The 24,764-nt window shown below is 39.5% G+C and overlaps 2 protein-coding genes and 7 non-coding genes across 9 annotated transcripts in view; 1 reads left to right on the top strand and 8 right to left on the bottom strand.

The window, feature by feature from the left end:
- LOC139711325 (atos homolog protein A-like) overlaps window positions 1–4,026 on the top strand; it is a 71,874-nt gene extending 67,848 nt beyond the window's left edge. Inside the window, exons 11-12 of the mRNA XM_071623224.1 lie at window positions 458–630; window positions 1,151–4,026. Coding sequence (XP_071479325.1) covers window positions 458–630; window positions 1,151–1,307 — 330 coding nt within the window. The 3' untranslated portion in view covers window positions 1,308–4,026. The remainder of the gene's footprint in view (window positions 1–457; window positions 631–1,150) is intronic.
- Window positions 4,027–8,891: 4,865 nt separating this feature from the next.
- The window catches only part of LOC139711334 (E3 ubiquitin-protein ligase DCST1-like), a 36,334-nt gene continuing 20,461 nt past the window's right edge, over window positions 8,892–24,764 (bottom strand). Inside the window, exons 16-18 of the mRNA XM_071623232.1 lie at window positions 24,409–24,522; window positions 9,877–10,062; window positions 8,892–8,912 (exon numbers count right to left, since the gene is read on the bottom strand). Of these exons, the coding sequence (XP_071479333.1) occupies window positions 8,892–8,912; window positions 9,877–10,062; window positions 24,409–24,522 (321 nt within the window). The remainder of the gene's footprint in view (window positions 8,913–9,876; window positions 10,063–24,408; window positions 24,523–24,764) is intronic.
- LOC139711352 (U5 spliceosomal RNA) lies at window positions 10,467–10,581 on the bottom strand. Its single transcript, XR_011709513.1, has one exon. It is a non-coding gene; the product is annotated as a U5 spliceosomal RNA (small nuclear RNA).
- Window positions 11,991–12,105, bottom strand: LOC139711356 (U5 spliceosomal RNA). The gene has a single exon (XR_011709517.1). It is a non-coding gene; the product is annotated as a U5 spliceosomal RNA (small nuclear RNA).
- LOC139711357 (U5 spliceosomal RNA) lies at window positions 13,224–13,340 on the bottom strand. The gene has a single exon (XR_011709518.1). It is a non-coding gene; the product is annotated as a U5 spliceosomal RNA (small nuclear RNA).
- On the bottom strand, window positions 14,813–14,927 carry LOC139711354 (U5 spliceosomal RNA). The gene has a single exon (XR_011709515.1). It is a non-coding gene; the product is annotated as a U5 spliceosomal RNA (small nuclear RNA).
- LOC139711355 (U5 spliceosomal RNA) lies at window positions 16,246–16,362 on the bottom strand. Its single transcript, XR_011709516.1, has one exon. It is a non-coding gene; the product is annotated as a U5 spliceosomal RNA (small nuclear RNA).
- LOC139711351 (U5 spliceosomal RNA) lies at window positions 17,551–17,665 on the bottom strand. Its single transcript, XR_011709512.1, has one exon. It is a non-coding gene; the product is annotated as a U5 spliceosomal RNA (small nuclear RNA).
- LOC139711353 (U5 spliceosomal RNA) lies at window positions 24,130–24,242 on the bottom strand. Its single transcript, XR_011709514.1, has one exon. It is a non-coding gene; the product is annotated as a U5 spliceosomal RNA (small nuclear RNA).

Genomic DNA, 24,764 nt, shown 5'->3' with positions numbered 1-24,764 from the left:
AGTTACGAATTTATTGACATACTTTTCAAAAACTTTTGGTGACCCGAGGCGGGCCACCAAATTTGCCCTTTTTTAAAATTTGGTGGCCCGACTTTCATTTTTGGTGGCCCCGGGCCACCGGGCCACCGTTAGTGTCGAGCCCTGCTTTATAGTATAAATACAGAAAATTGGCTTTTTACATGGATAATACAGTGTTCTCTCTGCTCACTGTCCGCCTCTTCACAATTCAATCATGCTAGAGTTGTTTTATGCAATGTATTTGTTTAGTCAGGACATGCATTGTATGTGTTATATAATTGTTATGTAATGGCTGCTGGGGGGAGGCAATTGAGAATGGAAACCTCTGTCAATCATTGCCAGTGTGTGATGTAACACGTGCATGGTAGAATCAGACACTCCACTGAGGTGTACTCCTCTCCACTTTCCTGCTTTATTCTTTTTTTTAAATCTCCACTAGACTCTGTTTAACCCCAACACTACCGTGGTCAAGATGTTTGTTGTACGCTACGACCTCAGCGACATGCCGCCCAACTGCCAGACGTTCGCCCGCCAGCGGATCTTCTACATGCCCAGCGACGTCGACGTCCACGACGAGTGCGACAAGGAACTGCGCTACCTCATTCACCTCAGGTTGGTGTTTTGGGGCGGAGCATTAATATTGCTACCTTCCACCATTCAGTCATTGGAGATTTCTCATTTTGATTTATGTCGTGATAATTTTGTGACTGGAGTCGTCTGTCTCAGGCTCTTTTTAGCCTCACATGTCACATCATATTTGCCTACAGCCATTGTTTATAAATGTAATTGATCAAAATTTTCGGATAGATTGTTTTAGAAAAAGCAAAGCAGTAGGAGGGTGTAGCAGTGGATGCACACAGTGCACTATTTAAAACATTGGAAAATAAAACCCTCAAGATAACATTGTTTTATTGGAGTAGCAGGCCACTAAAAATAGGATGAATAGGTGTTTTGGGGGTGGGGGGGGAGGCACAAAATAACATGTTATGTCATAACAACATTATTTAGAATGCACAAAAGAGCTGAATATTTGATTTTACAGTCATTTAGAGAAGAACAGTTGTCATGTCATCATGAATGATAGAGTGGTCGTGTATACAGTTGTACCTTCATCTTCTCCACATATCTCCAGATTCCAGACAACTAAGTCGGGTAAGGTCTACCTCCATACGGACATCCGGATGATCTTTGCCCGCCACACCCCTGATCTGGAGTCAAGCTTTGGTACCTTTGAACTCCGCTCCTTCACAGAAGTCCCTACCAATCCAAGATTTTCACCAAAGAATTGACCCAAATCCCGAACGGTGCTTCTTGTAGTGTTTGGTTTGCTTGTGTGTTGCTAACTCTCTTCAGTTAGTATGCAACTCATCCAAAATTTTGAGGAAATTGTGTAAGCAGGTTAAACAAGGCAAACAAGATATGTGCTTCATCGGAGACTTGCTAGTGAAAGTCTTGAAGACCGGCGAAGGTCTGCTACAACTAGTGAATTGATAGCATGATAAATATACTCACCACCGACACAAAAGGTCACAAGTCACTGTCAATATGCTGCAAAAAATGGTGATGCTTAAACTCAAAGTTGCACAAATACACCTGTGAGAACATCAAAAATGGCCATGCAGTGTTTATCGTAATCTGGTCCCATGTTTCTCCTCTGAGCTGTAACAAGCTCCCTATGTGCTGTTACTGTAAAAGTGGATGTTTTTGTGTGACCAATTTTTCGCGCTTGGCCGGGTAAGAAGAGTTTCACGTGTTTTTAATTCTGCAGAATCAAGCCATCAACTACTGGAACCTATGGCAAGAAAAACATTTGCATGCTTTCATTTTCATGCTAATTTCTGGTTGCGCAAAATGCGTGAAAATTTCAAACACTGCGAAAATTTCCACTTTTACAGTATATATGTGGACCTCAGCAGGCATTATGTTGTTGGTGTATTGCCATTCTCATTTGGGAAAAGTTCACACAAGTATTTTTTCCCAACCACATCCAGGCTAGACATCATGGTGCTCTCTTCGATTAAGTTGCTGCATTAATACAACTAAGATTTGATATTGGGGGCAGATGATGAGTTAAGTTGAACCAAGGATGAGAGCAATTCCTTGCTTGTTTGGGTAACAAGATGATTTAACACCCATTTACTGCCTCTGTGAATTAATGGAGGATCCTACCTCCCTACTGCATTGTCACGTCCACTCCCGTTCTTTGCCTATTGACTATTATGCCGTAATCCAACTTGAGCAGAAGCCACATTCATACAAGTCATTTTTTTCCATAGCCACTTGATGGAAATTCTGAAACTGCAAGAAAGATGTAAGTGTGCAACAGTTACTTGCACTGGCATGTCCAAGCAATGCTGAGATTTCAATAGAGATTATAGGACTCGTGATCAGCTTACTCATTCTTTGGGCTTTCTTTATTATTGAAGTGCAAACTCAAAGACATTTTTTCCATGATTCAGGCAGTTTTGCTGACTTATGGATTCATGATGAAATCATGACCCCTTGACTATCAAATATTCTTAAATGGTTGTAAAGTACCGGTACTCGTGTCAGTTGCCCCTCATCAAATCATTCTAGGGTATGGAATTAGAAGACATCATTTTTTGTTTGGACATGGCATATGTCCGCTAATATGTTAATGGGTTAAACATAACTTAATTGTGTGGGGCTTTTTTTGTTTTTGTTTTTTTACAGAGAGCAAACTATGTCAGTATGTGTCTGTAGTGTAATAGAGCACACAGATTCACTGATTCATGAAAGAATTAAAAAATCTGCAGAACCTTGGAGGATATTTCTGTGTGAACAGAACATGGTACATTTCATTACCCTTGTTGCACACCAGCTCCACTTAAAATGGTGGGATTATTGTAAGATGGCTAATCCTCTTGGGTGATGATGTAAAGATATTAATGACATAACACTTAGTGGAAGACCTGGGCAATGGTGCAAGGTAAGGGAGCAAATTACCACAAATATTTGACTTTCATGGTAATCATTGTCTGTGAGCTGCAAACTAGATAGGAGAATAAACACAGCAGGGAGGTGGAAGAGTTTAAAGTCTGTGGAGTTTGTGCACTCCTGACTGATTGGCAGATTGCCACTTGTCGGTTCATGGAATGCGTAGAAAACACTGCGTCAAGAAGTTAAATCCATACATTACTGCTCTCAACAAGGCCCCAATAATTTTAGGGATGGGTTGAATTGCTCATCCTGTATACATTTTCCAGATGTTTTTCAGCAATCCTGTCGTTTGTAAGACTTTCCACCAGGGAGATGAAATAATCTGACATCATTCTATATCTCACTCGGTGCTATTGGCAAAGGCTTGTCTTCTATTGTGATGCTACTCTTATCATCATTCTCCACAACATGGACACCTAGTCTTTTTTTTAGCTTATTTTCTTTTTAAGTTTGTGCATGTGGTTTTGAATCAATGATGGTTAGTTTGGTAATGCTGTGCCTCTTTTAAAAACAAAAATGGATACTGCAAGCCAAAAGTGCATATTTATCCCCTGCAAAATTTATAATGTAGGGAGGTGATATCACAGCTTTATTACTCATGTGGCTTTCAAGAATATTGTTTGCCAATTATGTGGGTAGGAGTCTTCTTTTGCAAGCTTTCCCAGTTTTCACGTCTTTTTCTTTACAGTAGAATTTGAATTTGCATCATTGAAATGTGAATCAAATTTACATGGCAATAATAAAAAATAAGCTATTGAATGAATTTTTCTTTTACTCTATCTATAGTGCATGATTTGATGATCAGCAATGGCTTATGTTTTCATTACACTAAGACCTGAATTGAATATTTTGATGTGTTCATGATGTGAATCATAAGAAGGTAAAGAAACTCCATATTTTTCCATGTCACTTTGCAAATAATGGGCACTACATTAAATTTTGTTTCATTGTTCTACCTGCTGTATCAATTTTATCCACTAAACTGCTCCCACTGTGCAGTTTGCAGTTCAGGCAAGCTGAACAAGTTTATGAAATATGTAGCCAAGAATGTAGCCAATCAGCAGCGCTGAAATGAGTCATGTGTGCGGCCTTTATTTTCTCACTGACCTGCACAGCTGTGCAAAAAGGGTGCAACGAAGAAGCATAACAGCACAGCATGTTTTCCTTTGGCACATTATCGAAAAAAGCTCACTGACATCACAATGCATACTTCAGCAGTGCACACTCAATCAGTTGTTACATGCATGCCGCAAGCTCTCAGTCACTACATGTAGCTGACTTGTGTTCACCAATAGAGATACATAAAAAAGTGTCATTCATTTTTGACCCATTTTATAAAACAAATAAATGAATAGTGTCTCAAGAGGGAAAAAAAATTGGATCCCAAGGGACAATCAGGTGATATATTACAACAATAGGCAAGGCAGTGTTTGTTTTGTTAATGTTCTACATAAATACACATTTCATTCTAGCCCCATGAGCAGCCAGTCATATTCCAGAATTATTATTACCTGACGTGATGTCACTGCTCACAATATAACGATTTTGATCCATGCTGCATTAGTCATGTGATTGCAGTATGACCAATCACCGATTGGCATTTATGAAGACCATTGAATATAATGCAATCATACAAGGTAGGATTGGTTACAGCAGATAAAGAGCATGTGTTGGACAGGGATTGTTCTTGAAAATGTTCTTGAACTAATGTCTGCGAACCCATATCACTTTGGAGCAGGAGTCTACAGAGTTAGTGATGACCAGTTGCAAAGAAAAGGTCATGTTAAGTCAGTCAAGGCTTGATGCTCTTTGCCATGTATGTGATTGATCTTGTTCATGAATTCTGTGGAGGGATCAGGTAAAAATAACATCATTGATGCAAAGTTGGAGAAAAGCATGGGAGGTCGTCTGTGGATAGGTTTCAAGAAATGAGTTCTTTGTATGATCCAGGTTGATTAGAGATAGCAGGTAAAGGTGTCTAGAGCTGTAAATACAGAGTATGGAAATTAAGATGTCTGGAATGCTGTGATATAGCGCTTTGAAGATGGTAAAGCTCTGTACATATGTACAATTGCTCACATGTATCATTCAGGTATGATATGACAGAGGAGTGTCAAAAGTGTGAAGTGTCATCAATGTTCAGCATGACTGTGCACATGTACCAAATCCTTGCTAGCTGGAACCTCTGCCATTTAAGATTATTTCATCCACTGTGCCTGTTTTCTCATTCATTTGTGTGAGTGATCTCAATCTGTTAGTGTTGCAAAAGCTTTCCACTGAGTGCATTTTGTTGTAAAGCATGCTCTTTGCATGCTATGAAATAAGTGCTGTGATTTCTAATTCTAACCAAAATCATAACAATTACCCACCTGCTCATTATTTATGGCGTGCATGTGAACAAAACGTCTGCAGAGATGTTCTGACCCAAATAGTAATAACATGGGCAAAGCTGATTAGAAGCTCCACTTCATGATCCTACCACTGCCATTAAAATCAATATCCCAGTGAGTGATGAGTCCAAAGACAAATATGTTTTAGTAGTTTAAAAATGTTTTATAGAAATGCAGTTTATTATTTAGAAAGTAAAATGTTCACCAGAATTTTACTTAACCAAGAAAGCCACATGGATCATTACAAGAACGGTAAAGCTGTAGAATGTTTCTGAATGCATGAATTACATATTCAAAGTCTGTCGTATGACCAGTTAAAGGTTCACAATACTGTACGAGAGGGTTTTCTTTTCTTTTCTGTCTTTTTTCCTATCATTGTTCATTGCAGTAACGACTGAATACAGGCATTCAAGTTTGGGCCATGAATATTTCATTTGTGTGAAAAGTCCCAGAACATTGCTTTCAAATTATATTTGTGATGGCAGATTCTCCTGCTGTTTGGCTGTATGCAAGGTTAATACTGGAGTCCGTTGGAAGAGTGCACAAAATATCCTGGGCATTTACATGTCAGTAAAGAAATGACTTGAAGTGATATGACAATAATGTAGTAAATATAGAGAATTCTAAAATGATTGTGCGGTTGAAGCTAGCTCCGTTTCTGTAATTCATATGTCTGAAAAGATATTTTCTTTATTTCATTCTATGTATTAAGTTGTGCCTATCAGACCATCTCATTTTATCATGGTTCTCAATTAGAATATTATAGCTAATAAATATTAATGCAATAATTGAGTGGTCAGTAAAAGAACTGTTAGTTCTTGTTAGATAGGTTAATTTGATTTTCCATCTGTAATATAATATAATATAAAGATTTATCAACAAGCATGGCTTTGTAATTTTTCCTGTAATAGACGAGTGGTATTTTGTTAAATGTGTGTGAGAAACAGCTACCTAACAAAGATAACATGTTCAGAGTGTAGGCAAAGGTATTTTTGTGTTTTAAATGATATATATTTTATAAGAAAACAACCTCCAATAAACAGTTTTCAAATTCTGAAATTTGGTTGACCTTACCACACTCTCGAGAGTGGAAAGAAGAGACAGATCAGTTGACTTGACTGTCGTGTGCATGTACAAGATTAACACAAAATGCCACCCCATGTAAGATAAAGCTATCATATTGTATTGTATCTATACCTGACATTTATCATCTAGTATTTTTATTTAGACATTTTATGTTCACATCAGATTGAAATATATTATTTAAGAGAGAGAATAAAACTATATTTATTCCAGGATACATGTATTCTGTAACCATTCAAATGAAGTGCTTGAATCAGATTCTCTTCTGTTATGTTGTGATCAGAGAGAGAGAGAGAGAGAGAGAGGGAGAGAGAAAAGGCAAAGTATGATGTAAAGAACAAGTTCACCTTTATATACATGTGAATTGAGTGAATGCAGCAACATTAGTAGGAAACATCAGTGAAAGTTTGAGGAAAATTAAACGATCTGTTTTGAAAAGTTATGAATATTTGACGTTTCAGTGCTGCCATCACTAGATGAGTAGACTTCTACAGCTTGTGATCTCACATGCATACACCGATGTGCACAAAATATTTTAAAAAAATATTCAACATACAATGTACAGTGTATTTTCACTTTTCTTGCACAATAAAAGAGCATTGGACTTGCCTCTTTCAGAAGGCTGGGGAAATATTATTACACTTAACGTAAGTTAGCAAAAAAATTGCGGGAATGTGTATGGGTTTTTTTTCCCCCTAAAAATCATATTTTGTGGAATTCTCTTTATATTTTCTTTATATCGTTCTACGCATTTGACATCACAAATTGCAGTAGTGTTCCCATCCAGCAGTGTCTGAACAGATACTTAAAAAATTCATAACTTTTGAATGGATTATCCGATTTTCCTCAAACTTTCACCGATGTGTTCTACTGATAATGCTGCAGTCCCTCAGTCCACAAGACGGAAAACGAGCAAACTGTGATATCAGTGTTTGGCGAGGCGAGCAGAGATACAGGGGAAACACCGGAGGGGAAGACAGAGAGAGGGGGGGGGGGGGATTAGATAATAGGGAAAATCAAAACATAGCATAACAAGAAAAAGATATATTGTAAGTAATACAAAGTCATGGTCGTATTTCCAGTATGATTTTTTTTTCTTTTTTGTGGAATATTTAATTCATAATACCGTGTACATACATATCCAGTATTCCAAGGGGGCAGAAAAGTTACGTCCAAATTATGTATGCGTACCGTGTGTTTACTTGTAATTATTCTCATAACAAAAGATAGTAGAGAGAATAGCAACACAAAATATGTGAGGGGGGAAAGGGGGAGGGGGAAGGGAGGGGGACAAAGAAAGCGAGAGAGAACGGGATAAGATAGGAATGTAGAAGGGGAAACAACGAAGAACGAGTGATATCAGAAATTATACAATATCGTGATTCATCAACTCATTTTCGATACCAAACTTATACAGTATTTATTACTAGGTACACATGTAACCCAATCTCTTACGAATTGCAGCGTGATCACACTTTAGAATCTTGTGCATAAAACTCCTTTTGCGGTTCATCAGGAATAGCTTATAATAATTCATGGGTCCCACTAAATAAATAATGTACACACTCTTGTAAAAGCGGTTGTGATGAACACAAACATTATCATGGCGCCACATGCGTTCGTCTACATGACCGGTTTCTGCTTGCACACATACGATGGATACGAACTCGTTAGTCTTATTTCATATTGCACATCCCATATTACACATTCCATAGAATGTACCCCTCCCAGGACCACTGCGTAGAGACATCTTTTTCAGCAGTGTGCCCGTGGTGACGAAAGAGTTAATCGGATGCTCTTCACAGCAGTCAGTGATATTTAGGGTGTGTGGCAATTATACCATAATGGCTGGTGCCTCCCTGCTTTTTACGTGGCCTGCTTGGTGTAATTCGTGCGAATTCTCATGTTTGTGTTCACGTAGCCCACTCCGATGAGATAGTTTGTAGTTTTTCCTTTTTTCTATTTTCTACTTCCTCTTCTTCCTCCTTCAACTCCTCCGTCTTCTTCTTCTACTTCTTCCTCCTCTTCTTCTTCTTCTTCTTCTTCTTCTTCTTCTTCTTCTTCTTCTTCTTCTTCATCATCTTCTTCTTCTTCTTCTTCTTCTTCTTCTTCTTCTTCTTCTTCTTCTTCTTCTTCTTCTTCTCCTTCTCCTCCTCCTCCTTCACCTCCTCCTCCTCCTCCTCCACTTTTCAGGGAAATGAGAGGTAGAGAGGCACGTGCGTGAGTCATCCGATGCTTCAGCAATGCGGTCGGATCCGTGGTCATGCTGTCTCGGAGCGTAAGGCTAAAGCATCGCCTGACCAGAAACCCATGATGATCAGGTGTCCCACTCGGACGACGATTCGTCCGATGATACGTCAGACAAGGACGAACACGCGTAGCATTTTCCCTGTAAACCAGAGGACAAAACAAAATATCGCCGTCAGCCGCTATTTCGCGTCAGTGCTCGGGGTGGACACTCTACAGCAAAGACAACAAAGTGTATTACATCTCATTACATTTATCAAAATCACTGCGTTGGCCATAACTTCTATAAACTTTAATCTTGTACATTGTACTACAAGTCATAATCATTCGTATTTAGAAGCTGATGTATCATTCCGAACACGAAATCTTTTAATCATTTTCTTGAAGTCAAATAATTGTATCTCACTGTTGACGTGCAAATGCTACGTTGTCATGGTATCGACATATGAAAGGATCCATAACTTGCATCTATAACAAATACGCGTTAAAACAATACCCATAACGATTTTTCCCATTGCGTCTATATCACCATTATTGGCAATTGGCAACGTTCAAAGTCAAAGAATAAAGAAATTGTTCCTTAAAGGGATGGTATAGTTTTGGTTGAGACCTAACTTCATGTTTCTAACATTTTTTGGTGAGATAATGAGAAACCTCTGATGAAATATGACAGAGCATGTAATTTCAAGAGGGATTCAATGTTTATTTCATGAAAATAGGTTTTGAAATGGCTGAGATATCCAAAACAGACAATAAAAGGTGGGACCCACCTTTTATTAGGATCACTTTGTTTTTGGATATCTCAGCCATTCCAACACCAAATTTCATCATGTAAGCTTGGAAGTCCTCAGAGAATGGTATGCTCTGTATTATTAAGGGGTTTCCTGGTATATCTTGCATGAAGTTAAAAGCCCAATCCTCATCTCCACCAATACTATACCATCCCTTTAAGATGTTAATAGGTAGAGTCCAAGCTTTGATCATCAGGGCAAAGTCCCCGCCCTTCTTTCCTCCCTTTTCGGTTTGTAGGCCCAATATTGTGACGTAAATAAAATATAGTGCATAATTGCATCTTGGAGAGGAAGGGGGGAGGGGGGCGGAGATGGTTGTCTGCATTACATTTGAGAACTAGCAATCACGGATGGTAAATACATTTTCATGAGTAAAGAGTACAGACCTTAACGTCTTTCCAGCACTCGGCACAGTACATGAATTTACACCGTCTGTTCCGACAGTGCTTCGCTCCTCTCTTCTCCACCTCCCCGCAGATAAGACATCGCTTCTTTCCCAGGCCCAACCGATACAACCAACCGCACATCCGCGGGAAGCTGTGGCGTAGCTCTGCCAAGATGCCGATCTCTTTCTGTTAGATAATGTATCGATGGGGAACAACAATGAACAGAATACAGCTTCTGAATTGAGTTTGTATGATTTTTGCCTTGTCGTAATGCTTGTTCACCATAGGTGACATCCAGAATCTTTTTAGAGGAGAACGTGTCATTGGGTTGGATTGAAGATGGAGAGGAGAAAGAAGAGGCGGATAGAAAGAAGAAGGAGCTGATGGAGATGAAGAAAGACGAATAAAGAGACGAAGGAGAATAAGGAGAAGGAAAAAGTAGGCCTGTATAGAAGATGCAGGAAAGGAAAAAGGAAAGAGGATAGCAAACGATAGTGTGGAAGAAAAACGGGAACAGTGAACTTGAGGAAGGAAATGTGGGATGGGAAGTAAGAGGTCTTGTCTGTATTTATGCATTTTCTAAGTAACCCTGTCTGTTAAATGACAGGGCATTGAGAAATTATAGATACCGTTCGTTTAGTTCCCCGCACGGAAATCTTTAGTAAAAGGCGAAAGATTTATGCGTGTTGCAAGAAACTCACGGATAACTGTTGGCTCGAGTCGAAGAAACTTAACATTTTCTAGGAGACCTGATGTCACGGTTGATGCAACGATCAGTCCCAACTTACCACGAGAACTCGTCTTTTGATATTCAAATGAGGAGGAGACAATAGCAAAAGACCGTTTGCACTGGTGTTAAAATTTTATGCGTGTTTCGATCCTTGAGAAAAGACACCCATGAAAACCGCGAAGCTTGCCAGACCTGTGCATATTAGTGTTCGCCCGACATCGCAACAATTTAGCAGTTAGTATAGGGTCCTACATGCTTAACTAGAGGAGACAATGCATTCTGAAAATTAGCGCTAAAATGCATCATAGGTCTGGCGATGTTATCGGATGAGTCGTGCCAACTTTAATTCGTACTCTAATGATCCACCACACAGCAATACGTTTTGGTAGAGCGGTGAGCCATGAGCCATTATGTTTTTGCATCAATATGCAGAATTGCTACATAGACGGCATCATGCAAAATTGCAATCATAATTAAGGGTGGATGAAAGGTCTTAATGCAAACGGTACATTACAGGCGACGGATACACGCTCTTGAATAGTTGTCATCATTCCTGGTTTAAGATTCTCGACCCCCCCCCAAAAAAAAAAAACAAAACACAAAAACAACAACAACAACAACAAACAAACAAACAAACAAACAACGACAACAACAACACGGAAACTTGAGAAAATATATCACGGAAAAGGATGTTGGAGGTGATGAGAAGGAAAGGAGGAAGGAAAAGACGATTAATCAGAGATCAATTAATCAGAGATCTGTGGTAACGACAACCGCTGAAATCAGATACGCGTTTAGGTCTGTTATGATATTAATGTATTATAATGTCTTTACGTCATTTTACAGCCTTTCTTTACATGGCTCATTTCACCCTGCATAAGGTAGAGTTGTGATAGATTATTCAGACCGTTCGGCTACATGGTCCCCTGCACAGAAATATTTAGCAAAAGGCTACAGATCTATAGGTGTGTATTTTAGGGAATCCACATCTGGACACAGATCGAATAAAACTTCGATATTCACAAATTCATATAAATTATTTGATATGACGAAGAAAAAGATGTGCGTAGCTTGGAATCATTATGCCTTTTATTGTTCCTCCTTTTAGAGGAAAGAGCACGAGTTGAAAGCAAGAGAAAAAATGCATATTTGAGTATTTTTAGTAACTGCTTTACTCTATTTTCTGAAATATCTTCTCATCTCCAATTTCACCGCGATGGTAGGCAGTGAAATGAGAGAAGATTGAAAAGGGAGACGAAAAAGAAGAACTAGGTGGAGGAGGAGGAGAAAGAAGACAACTTTAAGAATAGAGATGTGTTCGCGTAACATGTACAATGATCTACTAGCGACAGTTTTCAAAGCCTTTCTTTACATGGTTCATGTGACCCTGCCAAAAGGCAGGGGTGTGAGAAATTCTTCAGACCGTTCGTTTGATCTCCTGCACGGAAATCTTTAGTAAAAGGCGAAAGATTTTTGCGTGTTGCAGGAAATCCACGGATGGCATATGCATCGAGATCGAAGACTTTTACATTTTTCTAATAATAATGATGTCGTGGTTTATGCGTCAAACAGTCGCAACTTACGATACGGACAAATCTTTTGACATTCAAATGAGGACGAAAGAAAAGACCGGTTTACCAAAGGCATGCACACTATACTCTTCATGCAAGTCTCCTTCACCAAGAAAAAAAAGGAGGGTTTCACAGAGGGTTTCCTGACTTGTACCCGAGGTTCGCCCATCATAAGAAGAACCAATGTATGCAAACGAGTTCCAGCAATAAAAATACAAATAAATGAAGCAGGTGAAATGAATGGCTTACTACTACATAGGTTTCCTGGGCAGAACCATCCCTAAATTTGAATCCAGTATAGTTAGTATTGAATTGAGTAATTACGCATGGACCACATGCAAACTTATAAGATGTGTACGCTGATGCTGCATGTTGTTTGTATCGAAGTGTCAGTGGAAAAATAATGGACGTATTGCATGCTTGTGCGACATTTATAAGACTTTGGATAACTTTCGTGAGGCATGCGATTACTCATTTCTTACTTGGAAATTAACTATCTTTATGCAACATTGATCTTCCGTAGATGTATGGTGATGATGAACAATAGTGAAATCTACTCTTGACATTTCATTAATAGTACGTCATTCTTTACATTATATTAAACATTAATTTCTTATGGAAACGAAGGAATGCAATTTGTTGGTTACTATCTCAATGTGTCTCCCGATCAATCTATACGACTAGAACAATAGACCGGTTTGAAAAGGCATGGCGTTCTCTATTCACACTTCCCTTACCAAGACTGTCCGTATTAACTCTGAGGTTTGCCTCACCTGTGCCAGTAGTTTGCCCGACCTAGCAACAACTAAATGTAAGCACAGCAACTTTAAGGAATTAAAAAGAATACAACCCCCCCCCCCCATAAAAAAAAGAAGAAAAGAAAGATGGATAGGCAAGGAAACTTGAGAAAATTAAATACCGGAATGAGGATGAAGAAGAGGAGAAGATAACTAAATTGTTAAGTGAAAGAAAGAGACATGTAACGTTAAATCTACTATGATCTTCTAACTACATTTTCAAAGTTTTTCTTTACATGGTTCATGTGGGCCCTGGCATCAAAGCCAGGGCTGTAAGAAATTGATGATTCCGTTTGTTTTATCTCCTGCACGGAAATCTTTAGTAAAAGGCGAAAGATTTATGCGTGTTGCAGGAAATCCGCGGATGATTGCTTGAACGAGTTGAGGCTACTTTTTATTTTTAAGAACACTGAAGTTACGGTTGATGCATCAAACAGTCAAAACATACGACGAGAACAAAATCTTTTGACATTCAAATAAGGACGATCTAAAAGGGAAAACGGTTTACAAACAGACCACAATATTCAAATTTATGGATGTTTCTTCCGTCCTGACGTAGTAACGAGCTATTTCATTAGCCCGCACCACAAAAGCATTTTCCAATACTGGGAATTCAGTTGGCATACGTTAGTTGTTGCTATGTGGATCGGGCAAACCTCGGACAAGCTTTCAGGTTGTCAAGAAGAACCATTGTCAGAGAGTCTTCGACGCATACAATTTCAATTACAAATATGTTACTAGCCGGTGTATTTTAGGCATGTTTCATTTATCAAGACGATCAGTGGAAACCACAAAGCTTGTCTGATAAGGCGTTTTCACATCAGCCCGATAAAAATCCAAGCTCGAGATATTTTTTAATTTCCCAAGTCAGAAACTAGCGCGCTATTTCGAAACATCGGGCTGATGTGAAAACGCCTATAGACCATTTCTGTAATGTATTCCAATTTATGAATGTTTCGTTTCTTATATGCCGCATAGTAACGAAGCATTTCATTCACCTGCTCCCTCCAATTAAGTTCCATAGGCAGGAATTTACTCAGTTGTTGCTAGGTAGCACAAGCCTCCAGCAAGCTTTGTGGTTGTTAGGGCAACTTTTGTAAACAAAGCATGCATAAAATATATGAATATATTACAGAACCAGTCCATTTACGCCCGTGGCTCGTCCAAGCAACAATCACGTGTCATGTTTAATTTCCAGCAAGAGAAACAGAAGCAGGTGAAATAAATGACTTGTAACTATAAGTGTCAGAGGCAGAAACATCCAGAAATTTGAATGTAATATTCAACTCTTTGTATGTAGGCCTATGAGGAGTCATTCCGCCATTGCCCCATTAAACATCATATTCCACTGGATGCTTGGCTAAAGATCAAAGGATCACGTAAAAATGAAAAAAAAAAACGCACTCCAGTTTCGCGAGACAATCACAATGGATAGTCTACGCTCACTTGGAAATGGTAGTACAATGTAGAACAACCTTGAATAGGTAGGCCTATGAGGAGTCCTTCTGTCATTGAACCAATTCATATTACAGTTGTTAACTCTTTTTTTCAGCTCGTTTTGATTAAGGTGTGGTCTAGGTTTTGAGATCATCATCTCGAGTACAAGGCATTGCTAGAGCCTACATGTAAAGGGTGTCAGTTTTGATTGCACGTAGGTTATTAATACATGAAGTACGTCCTATTAAGAACATCCATCGGTAAACGACACCTTCTTGCGATGAAGAATTAAAACACAAATGGATTGTAACTTATATTTCTCCCTTTACACTTTCACTCCCCGAATGAGCATTGATTGAATCTTGAATCTTTCCAAAGTCTTTCTTTGCATCGTTCAAGTAACCCTGCCAAATGACAGGGCTGTAAGAAATTGTTCAGACCGTTCGTTTGATCTCCTGCACGGAAATCTTTAGTAAAAGGCGAAAGATTTATACGTGTTGAAGGAAATCCACGGATGACTGCTGGATCGAGATGAAGACATTTATTATTTCCCAAAACACTGATGTTACGGTTGATGCGTCAGCAGTCAAAGCTTACGCCGGGATCAAGTCTTTTGACATGCAAATGAGGACTATTTCAATCACAACAGACCAACTTACAAAAGGCGTGACTAGAGATCATGCCTGACCTGTATGTGTGTGTGTGTGTGTGTGTGGTGTGGGGGGGGGGGGGGGGGGGGGGGTCTCCTGACATTCTTTAGCAAGAATCGTAGCAATGAAAGTAACAGTCTCTTATAAATCATGATTATGACATAGAAACTAAGATTGGCGGACCGCGTCACGAACATTGATGTTTAACATGATGGCCCAAAGCTCACATTTAGGCTAACGTGTACACGATATGGTCTATTGTCGAAAGAAGTGGTAAAGTGAAGTTGAGTAGCCTACTTGGTTCAGAGCAAAACATCCATAAAATTCACAATTGACGGTGAAGCCATGGAATAATTTTCGAAATGTACCACATTTAATCAGAAACTAGTGACGGCATTACGCTGCACATTTATCTTACGTAGATATGAGAAGAGTCAGTATAGGTTGGCATTACTCTCGCTAATGATGAATCAACATACAACCATACATCTTGGTTGAGCGTTCTGTAAGTTCTGGAATCATTATCTTTTGACGTATATGCAGAGTGACTGAAAATAGTCATTTCAACTGTGATCGCTGATGTGATTTTTACAAGTAGCCCATTGTGTAGCCTTTCTCGTTTATACCTATAGCGGTGCTTCATCGTATGTTGTTCAACCCCAACAACAAAAAAAGAACAACAACAACAAATGACATAAGAGGAATAATAGTTGGCAGTGGAATCTGAACAAAGAATTTTTTATGTTCTTTCCTTTCCTCTTCAACGTAACCCTGCTGCCATGAAAGACAGGACAGTAAGGAATTGTAACTGCCGTTTGTTTGGTTGTTTAGTTCTCTGCACGAAAAGTCATGGCATTCTGTATTCACACTTCCCTTACCAAAACTGTCCGTATTAACTTTGAGGTTTGTCTCGCCTGTGCCAGTAGTTTACCAGACCTAGCAACAACTAAATGTAAGCACAGCAACTTTAAGGAATTAAAAAGAATACAACCCCCCCCCCCCCCCCCAATAAAAAAAAAAGATAGATGGATAGGCAAGGAAACTTGAGAGAGTTGAATACCGGAATGAGAATGAAGAAGAGTAGAAGATAACAACACTTTTTGTGAAAGAAAGAGACATGTAATGTTAACTACGATGATCTTCTTGTGACATTTTCAAAGTCTTTCTTTACATGGGTCATGTGGGCCCTGGCATCATAGCCAGGGCTGTAAGAAATTGAGGATTCCGTTTTTTTGATCTCCTGCACGGAAATCTTTAGTAAAAGGCGAAAGATTTATGCGTGTTGCAGGAAATCCGCGGATAATAGTTTGAACGAGTTGAAGATACTTATTATTTTTCAAGAACAGTGAAGTTGCGGTTGATGCATCAAACAGTCAAAACACACGACGAGAACAAAGTCTTTTGACATTCAAATAAGGACGATCTAGAAGGGAAAACGGTTTACAAAGAGACTACAATACACGGGTTTACTATCATATTCAAATTTATGGATTTTTTTTCCGTCCTGATGTGCATGTAGTAACGAGCTATTTCATGAACCTGTACCTAAAAAAACACTTTACAATACTTGGAATTCAGTTTGGCATGCATTCGTTGTTGCTGTGGTAGACAAACCTTGGGCAAGCTTTTAATAATGTCAAGAAGAACCATTGTCAGAAAGACATTCATAAAATGTTAATTTATGCCACTAGCTGGTTTATTTCATGCATGTTTCCTTCTTCAAGACGAACAGTGGAAACCACAAAGCTTGTCAGGTTAATTTTGTGCCCTTAATTTGTGCCCGTGGCTCGTCCAAACTAGCAACAACATGTTTAACATTCAGCAAGAAAAACAGAAGCAGGTGATATGAATGGCTTATAACTATATGCGTCAGAGGCAGAGACATCCATAAATTTGAATGCAACGGTATAGGGTAGTTAATTTGTGACCATTTGAATCACACTGATATTGTATCGTGTACTAATGCGTAATGATGTTTGTCTGCATTTTAAACATCACATGCCACGGAATGCTTGGCTAAAGATCAAAAGATCGACGTTAAACTGAAAAAAAAAACCTCTCCAGTTTCATAAGTCGATCACAATGGATAGCCCTCGCTCACTTGCAAAGTAGTAGCTACAGTGCAGCACAACTCTTGGTAGGTAGGCCTATGAGGAGTCATTCCGCCATTAATCCAATTCATATTACAGTTTTGAACGATTTTTTTTTTTTCAGGTGACAATGATACGCTTTGATCGAGGCGTGGTCTAGGTTTCGAGATCATCATCTCGAGTATCAAGAGAATAGCTAGAAAACTATACGTGTAAATGGTGTCAGTTTTGATAGCCTATGGTTATTAATCGTCTAAGGACGTCCACAGGTAAACGACACCTTAATGGCGAAGAAGATACGCGATCATCAAATCACAAATGAATTGTAACTTGTTCTCCCCGAAAGAGCATTACTTGAATCTCGAAACTTTCAGAGTCTTTCTTTACATGGTTCAAGTAAGCCTACCTAATGACAGGCCTGAAAGAAATAGATGATTCCGTTCGTTTGATCTCCTGCACGGAAATCTTTAGTAAAAGGCGAAAGATTTATACGTGTTGCAGGAAATCCACGGATGACTGCTGAATCGAGATGAAGACACTTATTATTTCCAAAAACACTGATGTTACGGTTGATGCGTCAGCAGTCAAATCTTATACGCCGGGATCAAGTTTTTTTGACATGCAAATGAGGACTATTTCAATCACAACAGACCAATTTACAAAAGGCGTGACTACAGAACATCTGTGTGTGTGTGGGGGGGGGGGGGGGAGAGAGGCGGGGGGGGGGTCTCCTGACTTAGCAAGAATTCGTATCTGCTGAGAGCTGAGCAATGGAAATGACAGGCTCTTATACTAGGTGTTTCAAAAAACATTTCCCACTTTTGATTCTTAATAATTCATGAACTATATATCAGATAACACTGACATTGATATGAGTGATAGCTGAATACTGTACAATTTGGTTGAAGGTGGTTTAAATATGAAAGCATAAATCAGTTTCATGAAATCCATGATTAATTTCACAGTTAGGTTCCAGATTTTGCTCAATTTTCAACCCTCTGTACAAAATCTCACTTTGCTCAGGGGTCAATGAGTGTGTATGGGAGTGTGTGGTTAACACCCTGACAATGGTCCTGAACAATGGCCAGGGTTTGAATGCTTCATTATTTATTCATGAGAAATTCCACTGTCACAACTAGTCTTTATTCAGCCTCTGGCAGTATCTGTGTAAAGTCAAACACCTGCCGTTACTGTCTTTGAGTCGCGACAGTGCTCTCCCTACTTCTGAAAAACGAAATTACAATGAATACCTTTTGTTCTATCGCATGGGCGTCACCAAGGGGGGTGCGTTGGGTGCGGACGCACCCCCCTTCATACCAAAAAAACAAAAAAACAAAAACAAAAACAAAAATCACAACTTCAGTCTGCGAGCGACCTCAACGCCGGACGCTTAACATTTTTTTTTTTTTTTTTTTTTCGCCAGGGGCAACAAAATCATGGGCAAAAACAATTCTCATCCTGGGCTCTGTCAGCACTGATATAAAAACATTGGAAGGGCAAGTATATTATAATTTTGCCCCCCCCCCCCATAATTAATAATTAGTGAGATGAGAATATTTTCTTGCTTTTTGACGGAAAAAAAAAGTTGTACCGAGTTGTCTCCATAAAATGTTCGAGGGGCAGGCGCACCATGTCTGCCCCACCCCACATAATTATAATTCCCGAGATGAAAAGATTTTCTTGCTTTTTTTGTGTAAGAAATCTGTCCAATTATTTTACCCAAAGAGTGCACCAGATGGCAGGTTGCTGAATTTCAATTCTGATAAAGCAGAGTCTCTGTCGTTTGGGAGAGGAATACCTCTTCCCACACCTTCCCCCGTTCGGTCTATTTTCCATGGACTTAATACAACTATCAGATTGACACATTTACAAATCTTTCATCGAAAGTGTGCGCCAAATCTGTCACTTTACTTGATAAAAGAAATGCAAAAGTTCCGTCGTGGGGGAGGGGATATCTCCTTTCAATTAACAATCAACCCTTTCCCAATGGCGTAGCCAAGGGGGAGGGGGTGCGATAGGGCAGTCGCCCCCCCCCCCCCCAAAAAAAAAAAAAAAAAAAAAAATTGACCGGGGATTTGGAAGGCGGAAAAAAATATAATCGAATATGGGAGAAGTATCTTACCATCCTCCCATTGCCTTGTCCCTTCTATATACACTTAGTACACTATATGGGGAATGACAATTTCCGGATTTTCCACAAAAAGTGTGCTTCAAATCGCTTTATTTCAATTCTAAAAACTCAAAACCTCCGTCGAGTGGGAGGACATCTTCCCCATAAGCTCTACCTCACTATACTTTGTACATACACAGAGAGGATGCACACTCGGAATAAGAGCCATTAACATTTCACCGAAAAAAAACTATTTGTTTAAATTATTATTTTTTTTTGGAGGGGGCTGCAAAATTCATGTACAGTTGTATTGCACCAAAAGTTTGCACCAGATCGCTGAATTTCAGGTCTGAAAATACAAATTCACCTTCGTTTGGAAAGAGAAATGCCCCTTAGTACACCCTCGTTTGCATGCTTTTTTCTTTTTAATTGCTTAACAGACAGCGTTCAATTCAGTGTAAGAATTAATACGAGACGTTAATTTAAATTACATCATTTTATAGGCAAATTGTTTAATAATGATTTACAACAAAATGTACTGCTACCTTAAGCTACGGTCACAACCCCCAAAATCAGCCTGCTCGGCGACCGGTCGGCGAGTTTTTAGCCAATTTCGATCGGAGAACGACCGGTGATCAACCAGTGACCAAACAGGCACCACTGATTTTTAGGAGTTAAAATTTCAGCGGCGACCGATCAGTTTTCACTCGCTGCCCAAAATACGCTCGGTGTCCGAGCGGCAACCGCCCAGGCACAAACCTAATCGAGCTGTCGCTGCCGAGCGATTTAGGGAACAAAAGTAATAGAGACAAAAATGACAAACACACAGAAGAAAACCAAAGGAATAGATTGAGAGGTCGCCGTCAAGCGATTAAGGGACTAAAAATGATAAAGATAAAAATGACCGAAGAACTGAAGGAAAACAGGGACTACATGGGAAAGAGAATCCAGGGCAATGTAGAAGAAGCAGGGGGAGGGAAAGAGGTAAACAAACCCCACCAACATCTCAGCATCTCAACATCTCTGCAACCAACATGAGGGACATGGAAGATAGGGACAACCACTTTGGGGCAAACGAGATGAAAGCTAAAAGTTAGTGTAATACAGTTAGTAATGTATGGTTTGGTTATCTTATTTAAAAACCATATTGAATGAAGAAGTCATGAATGACAAGAGATGTGGAAATGAAAACATGGCATTAAAATAAGAATGAAAAAAATACTGTTAAGTATAGAAGCAAACAGAGAAATTTTGGGAAATTCTAATCTATTCTAATCTTTGTTCCATCTTTGGTTTCCTCCCTTTTGTAATTTGTTTGATTTCCTAATTTTTCTAGTTATCTGTGGCTTCACATAACCGAGGTTTGGTAGTTTATAATTTAACTCATAAATCTTTAGCCTCGAGTTTTATCTTAATTTATCAATTAATGGATTTTCTCAACACAAATCACATATGGCTACATGAATAAAACCAGGTAGCTTGTGAGAAATTTCCGGCAGAGACCGGCGGGCGGCCGCCGGTACGCCTAAAGGGACACCGGTAGATGACCTATCGATCACCCGTCGGTCGCTGAGCGATTTCGTAAGAATCGGCCGGGGGTTGGTGGGAGATCGTTCAGTTGCCAATTGAGCATCGCTCGGTGACTGCTCAGTCTCTGCGCGGAGAAGATCCCCATATTTCGCAAATTTTTTACCTGAAATCGACCGGTGATCGATGGGAAATCGACAGGGCATCGCTCGGACACCGCTAAGGTTCTATGGCCTGCTCGACATCTCCAAAAACTGCTGGGCGGTACCAAGATTTCAGCGGAGATCAAGCAGGCTACACATCGGTCGGTCGCCGCTCTGAGTTGTGACCGTAGCCTTAGTGGGACTGTTTCAAGTCGATAAAACACGCAAAAACCTGTATCAAATTGCACCATTTACAACATCATAATGCCAAAAGTTCTCACCATGGGAGGGGGACAACCATCCCCCACACCTTAAACCCTCGCTCGCTCCGCTTGCTCGGCCTCGGTCGCGTTCATGACACCAGTGAGATACCATTCTATAGGCAAGTTGTGTTCATTAACAGTTTACATCAAAATATACTGCTACCTTAAACAAGATGGACTGTTTCAAGTCGATAAAACACGCAAAAACCCGCATTAAATTGCACCATTTATACACCACCAAAATGCAGAAAGTTCTCACCGTGGGAGGGGGACACCGGCCCCCTCCAACCACTTCCCCCATCCTCCCCTTCGCTCAATCCAATGGGAGGGGGTGTGGGAGGGGGACACCCCTCCCACACTCTCCCAAATGCTCACTCCGCTTGCTCTTGCTTGGTCGCGTTCATGATATTCAGTGTAAATATTAAAACAGGAAGTTTATTTTGATGATACAATTATAGGCAAATTGTTCAACAATAATCTCCATCAAAATATACTGCTACCTTACACAAGTGGGACTGTTTCAAGTCGATGAAACAAGCAAAAACATGCATCAAATCGCACCAATTACAACATCAATATGCAAGAACTTCTCACCGTGGAAGGGGGACACCCCTCCCACACCCTCCCACTTGCTCACTCCCCTCGCTCTTGCTTGGTCGCGTTCATGATATTCAGTGTAAATATTAAACATGAAGTTTATTTTGATGATACTATTTTATAGACAAATTGTTCAATAATAATCTACATCAAAATATACTGCTACCTTAAACAAGTGGGACTGTTTCAAGTCGATAAAAGAAGCAAAAATATCCATCAAATTGCACCATTTACAACACCAATATGCAAAAACTTCTCACCGTGGGAGGGGGACACACCCTCCCCCTTGCTCACTCCGCCCGCTCTTGCTTGGTCACGTTCATGACATTCAGTGTAAATTGCACCATTTACAACATCAAAATGCAAACATTTCTCACCGTGGGAAGGGGGAACATCCCCTCCCCCTCCCCCCCCCCCCCTATTCACTCGCTCCGTTGTCTCGGGCTCGGTCGCTTCGCTCCCTCGCATACTAACACCCCCCCCCCCCCCCCAAAAAAAAAAAAAATAAATAAATAAATAAAAAAAATAAATAAATAAATAAATAAAATCCTAGCTACGCCGGTGTCCTTTCCCCAATTGGTTTACCTAAAAAAAAAAAAAAAAAAACACGTAAAAGTCTGGGGATTGAGAGCTTCCTGAATTCCAAATGTCTGTCCAAAAAATTTCGTTACATTTAGTGTCAAAACGCACCCCCCTTGGAAAAAAGCTGGTGACGCTCCTGTATCGTAAACATGGTGACAGGAAGCAAAGAAAATCAATTAGAGTATACACTTGTGTATATGGAGCCTTAAACAAATCTACTGGTAAACAAATCGTCCCAATGATAAATGCTGCTGACCTCTTTACCAAGAATGATCTCTATTTATCGAAAAAGCGAAAATTTGTCAGACTATTTAATTAGCAGACAGTTGTATAGAAATGAGGAACTTTAGATCATTTATGCTTAATTATATCCCAAATTTAGTGATATGTGAAGCAAAATTTGAAAATGATTGCCAGCTGGAATGAAATGTGGTGTTTGCAAGCACATGGAAACATGTGCTTACTTTTTCCATGTGCATGCATTTTACCCTTTACCGTGCATGAATTCAGACTAGCAGTGCCCGGGGCAATCAACGTGAATTATTGATTAAGCATTCATGTGCCAGGGAGCGCGAGACTGACGCCTAGTGAACAGGTGGTTCAGGCATGTCCATTGTTCAGGGCCATTGTCAGCACACACTCACATACACATCATTGGTTTCTGTGTAAAGTTCATTTTTGTACAGAGGGTTAAAATTTGACCAAAATCTGAAACCTTACTTCAAAATCAATCTTAGATTTAATGAAACTGATTTATGCTTTCACATTTAAATTACCTTCAACAAAATTGTACACTATTCAGCTATTACTCATATCAATGACAGTTTTATCGGATGAACAGTTTCAGAATTATTAATGATCAAAAGTGGGAAATGTTTTTTGAAACACCTAGTACATCATAATAATTCTGACATAGAGACTAAGGTTGGCGGACCGCGTCACGAACATAGATGTTTGACCATGATGGTCCAAAGCTCAAGTTCAGGCCTACGTATACGATAGGGTCTAGTGTGGAAAGAAGTGGTAAAGTGAGCCTACTTGGTTCAGAGCAAAACATCCATAAAATTCACAATTGACGGTGAAGCCATGGAATAATTCTCGAAATGTACCACATTTAATCAGAAACTAGTGACGGCATTACGCTGCACATTAATTATCTTACGTAGATATGAGAAGAGTCAGTATAGGTTGGCATTACTCTCGCTAATGATGAATCAACATACAACCATACATCTTGGTAGAGCGTTCTGTAAGTTCTGGAATCATTATCTTTTGACATGTATGCAGAGTGACTGAAAATAGTCATTTCAACTGTGATCGCTGATGTGATTTTTACAAGCAGCCCATTGTGTAGCCTTTCTTGTTTATACCTATAGCGGTGCTTCATCGTATGTCGTTCAACCCCAACAACAATAACGACAAATTTCAATTTCAATTTCAATTTATTTTCATATTTCTCGATGAAAAATTACATCAAATATAGCAAAATTAAATGAAATACATGACATACATAGAATATTGCAAATATGTAAAACATAATAGTGGTCGATCTGTTAAGTTTGGAATCTGTGAATGAATGCTAAAGAAATATGAAGGAACCTACTTAAAAGCGAGCTTGTTGAGCGTAGGTCCCGGTTAAAAACGAGAAGAAGAGAGAAGAACAGCAACAAATGACGTAAAGAAAAATAATGATGGACAGTGAAATTAGATTTGAAAAAACAAATTCTTCTTCCTTTGCTCTTTAACGTAACCCTGCTGCCATGAAAGACATGGCAGTAAGGAATTGCAATCGCCGTTTGTTTAGTTCTCTGCACGGAAATCTTGAGTAAAGGGTGAAAGATTTCTGCGAATTGCAGGAGACCAACGGATATAGGCTCCGTCAAGCAAAAACATTATTCACCAAGCTTATGATCGATGTCTTGGTTGATAGCCGTGATGAAACGTCCCCACTGAACTTTCAATGTAGTCATTTACTAAAGCTTCAACATGTCCATTCTTGTCTGTTTTTTTTTTAAAGCTAATTGCAGCAACTTACCAGAAGGTTTCCCTCTTTCACTGCACGACGAGCCTTCCGTCGAGCCTGCTTGAGAAAACCCGTCCTTCGTTTCAGGTGCTCGTTGTAGAGGAAGAGGATCCTCTTCTTTTCTCTCTGATGGATGGAAACAAGACTATGTGATTGGACTTGCATCAATGGATTTGAGTACTGCAACAAGACTACGAATTGAGTTTAAGAGTGTAGAGAAAGTCCAAGCATTTTCCCTTATATTGCTATAATGATGGTGGCTGAATTGGCAACATATTGCAGTCCTATTAAAGCTAGACACGAATACAGTGTATATAAAACTTCATTCGGTTTATGAGACAAGAAGTCCCTGGCAAGAAATAATCTGA

Source organism: Diadema antillarum, unplaced genomic scaffold (assembly GCF_040938485.1).
Source record: "Diadema antillarum isolate AM-2024a unplaced genomic scaffold, OU_Dant_1.0 seq00001648_RagTag, whole genome shotgun sequence".
NCBI lineage: Eukaryota > Metazoa > Echinodermata > Echinoidea > Diadematoida > Diadematidae > Diadema > Diadema antillarum.
This window is presented reverse-complemented; position numbering and strand designations above follow the sequence as displayed.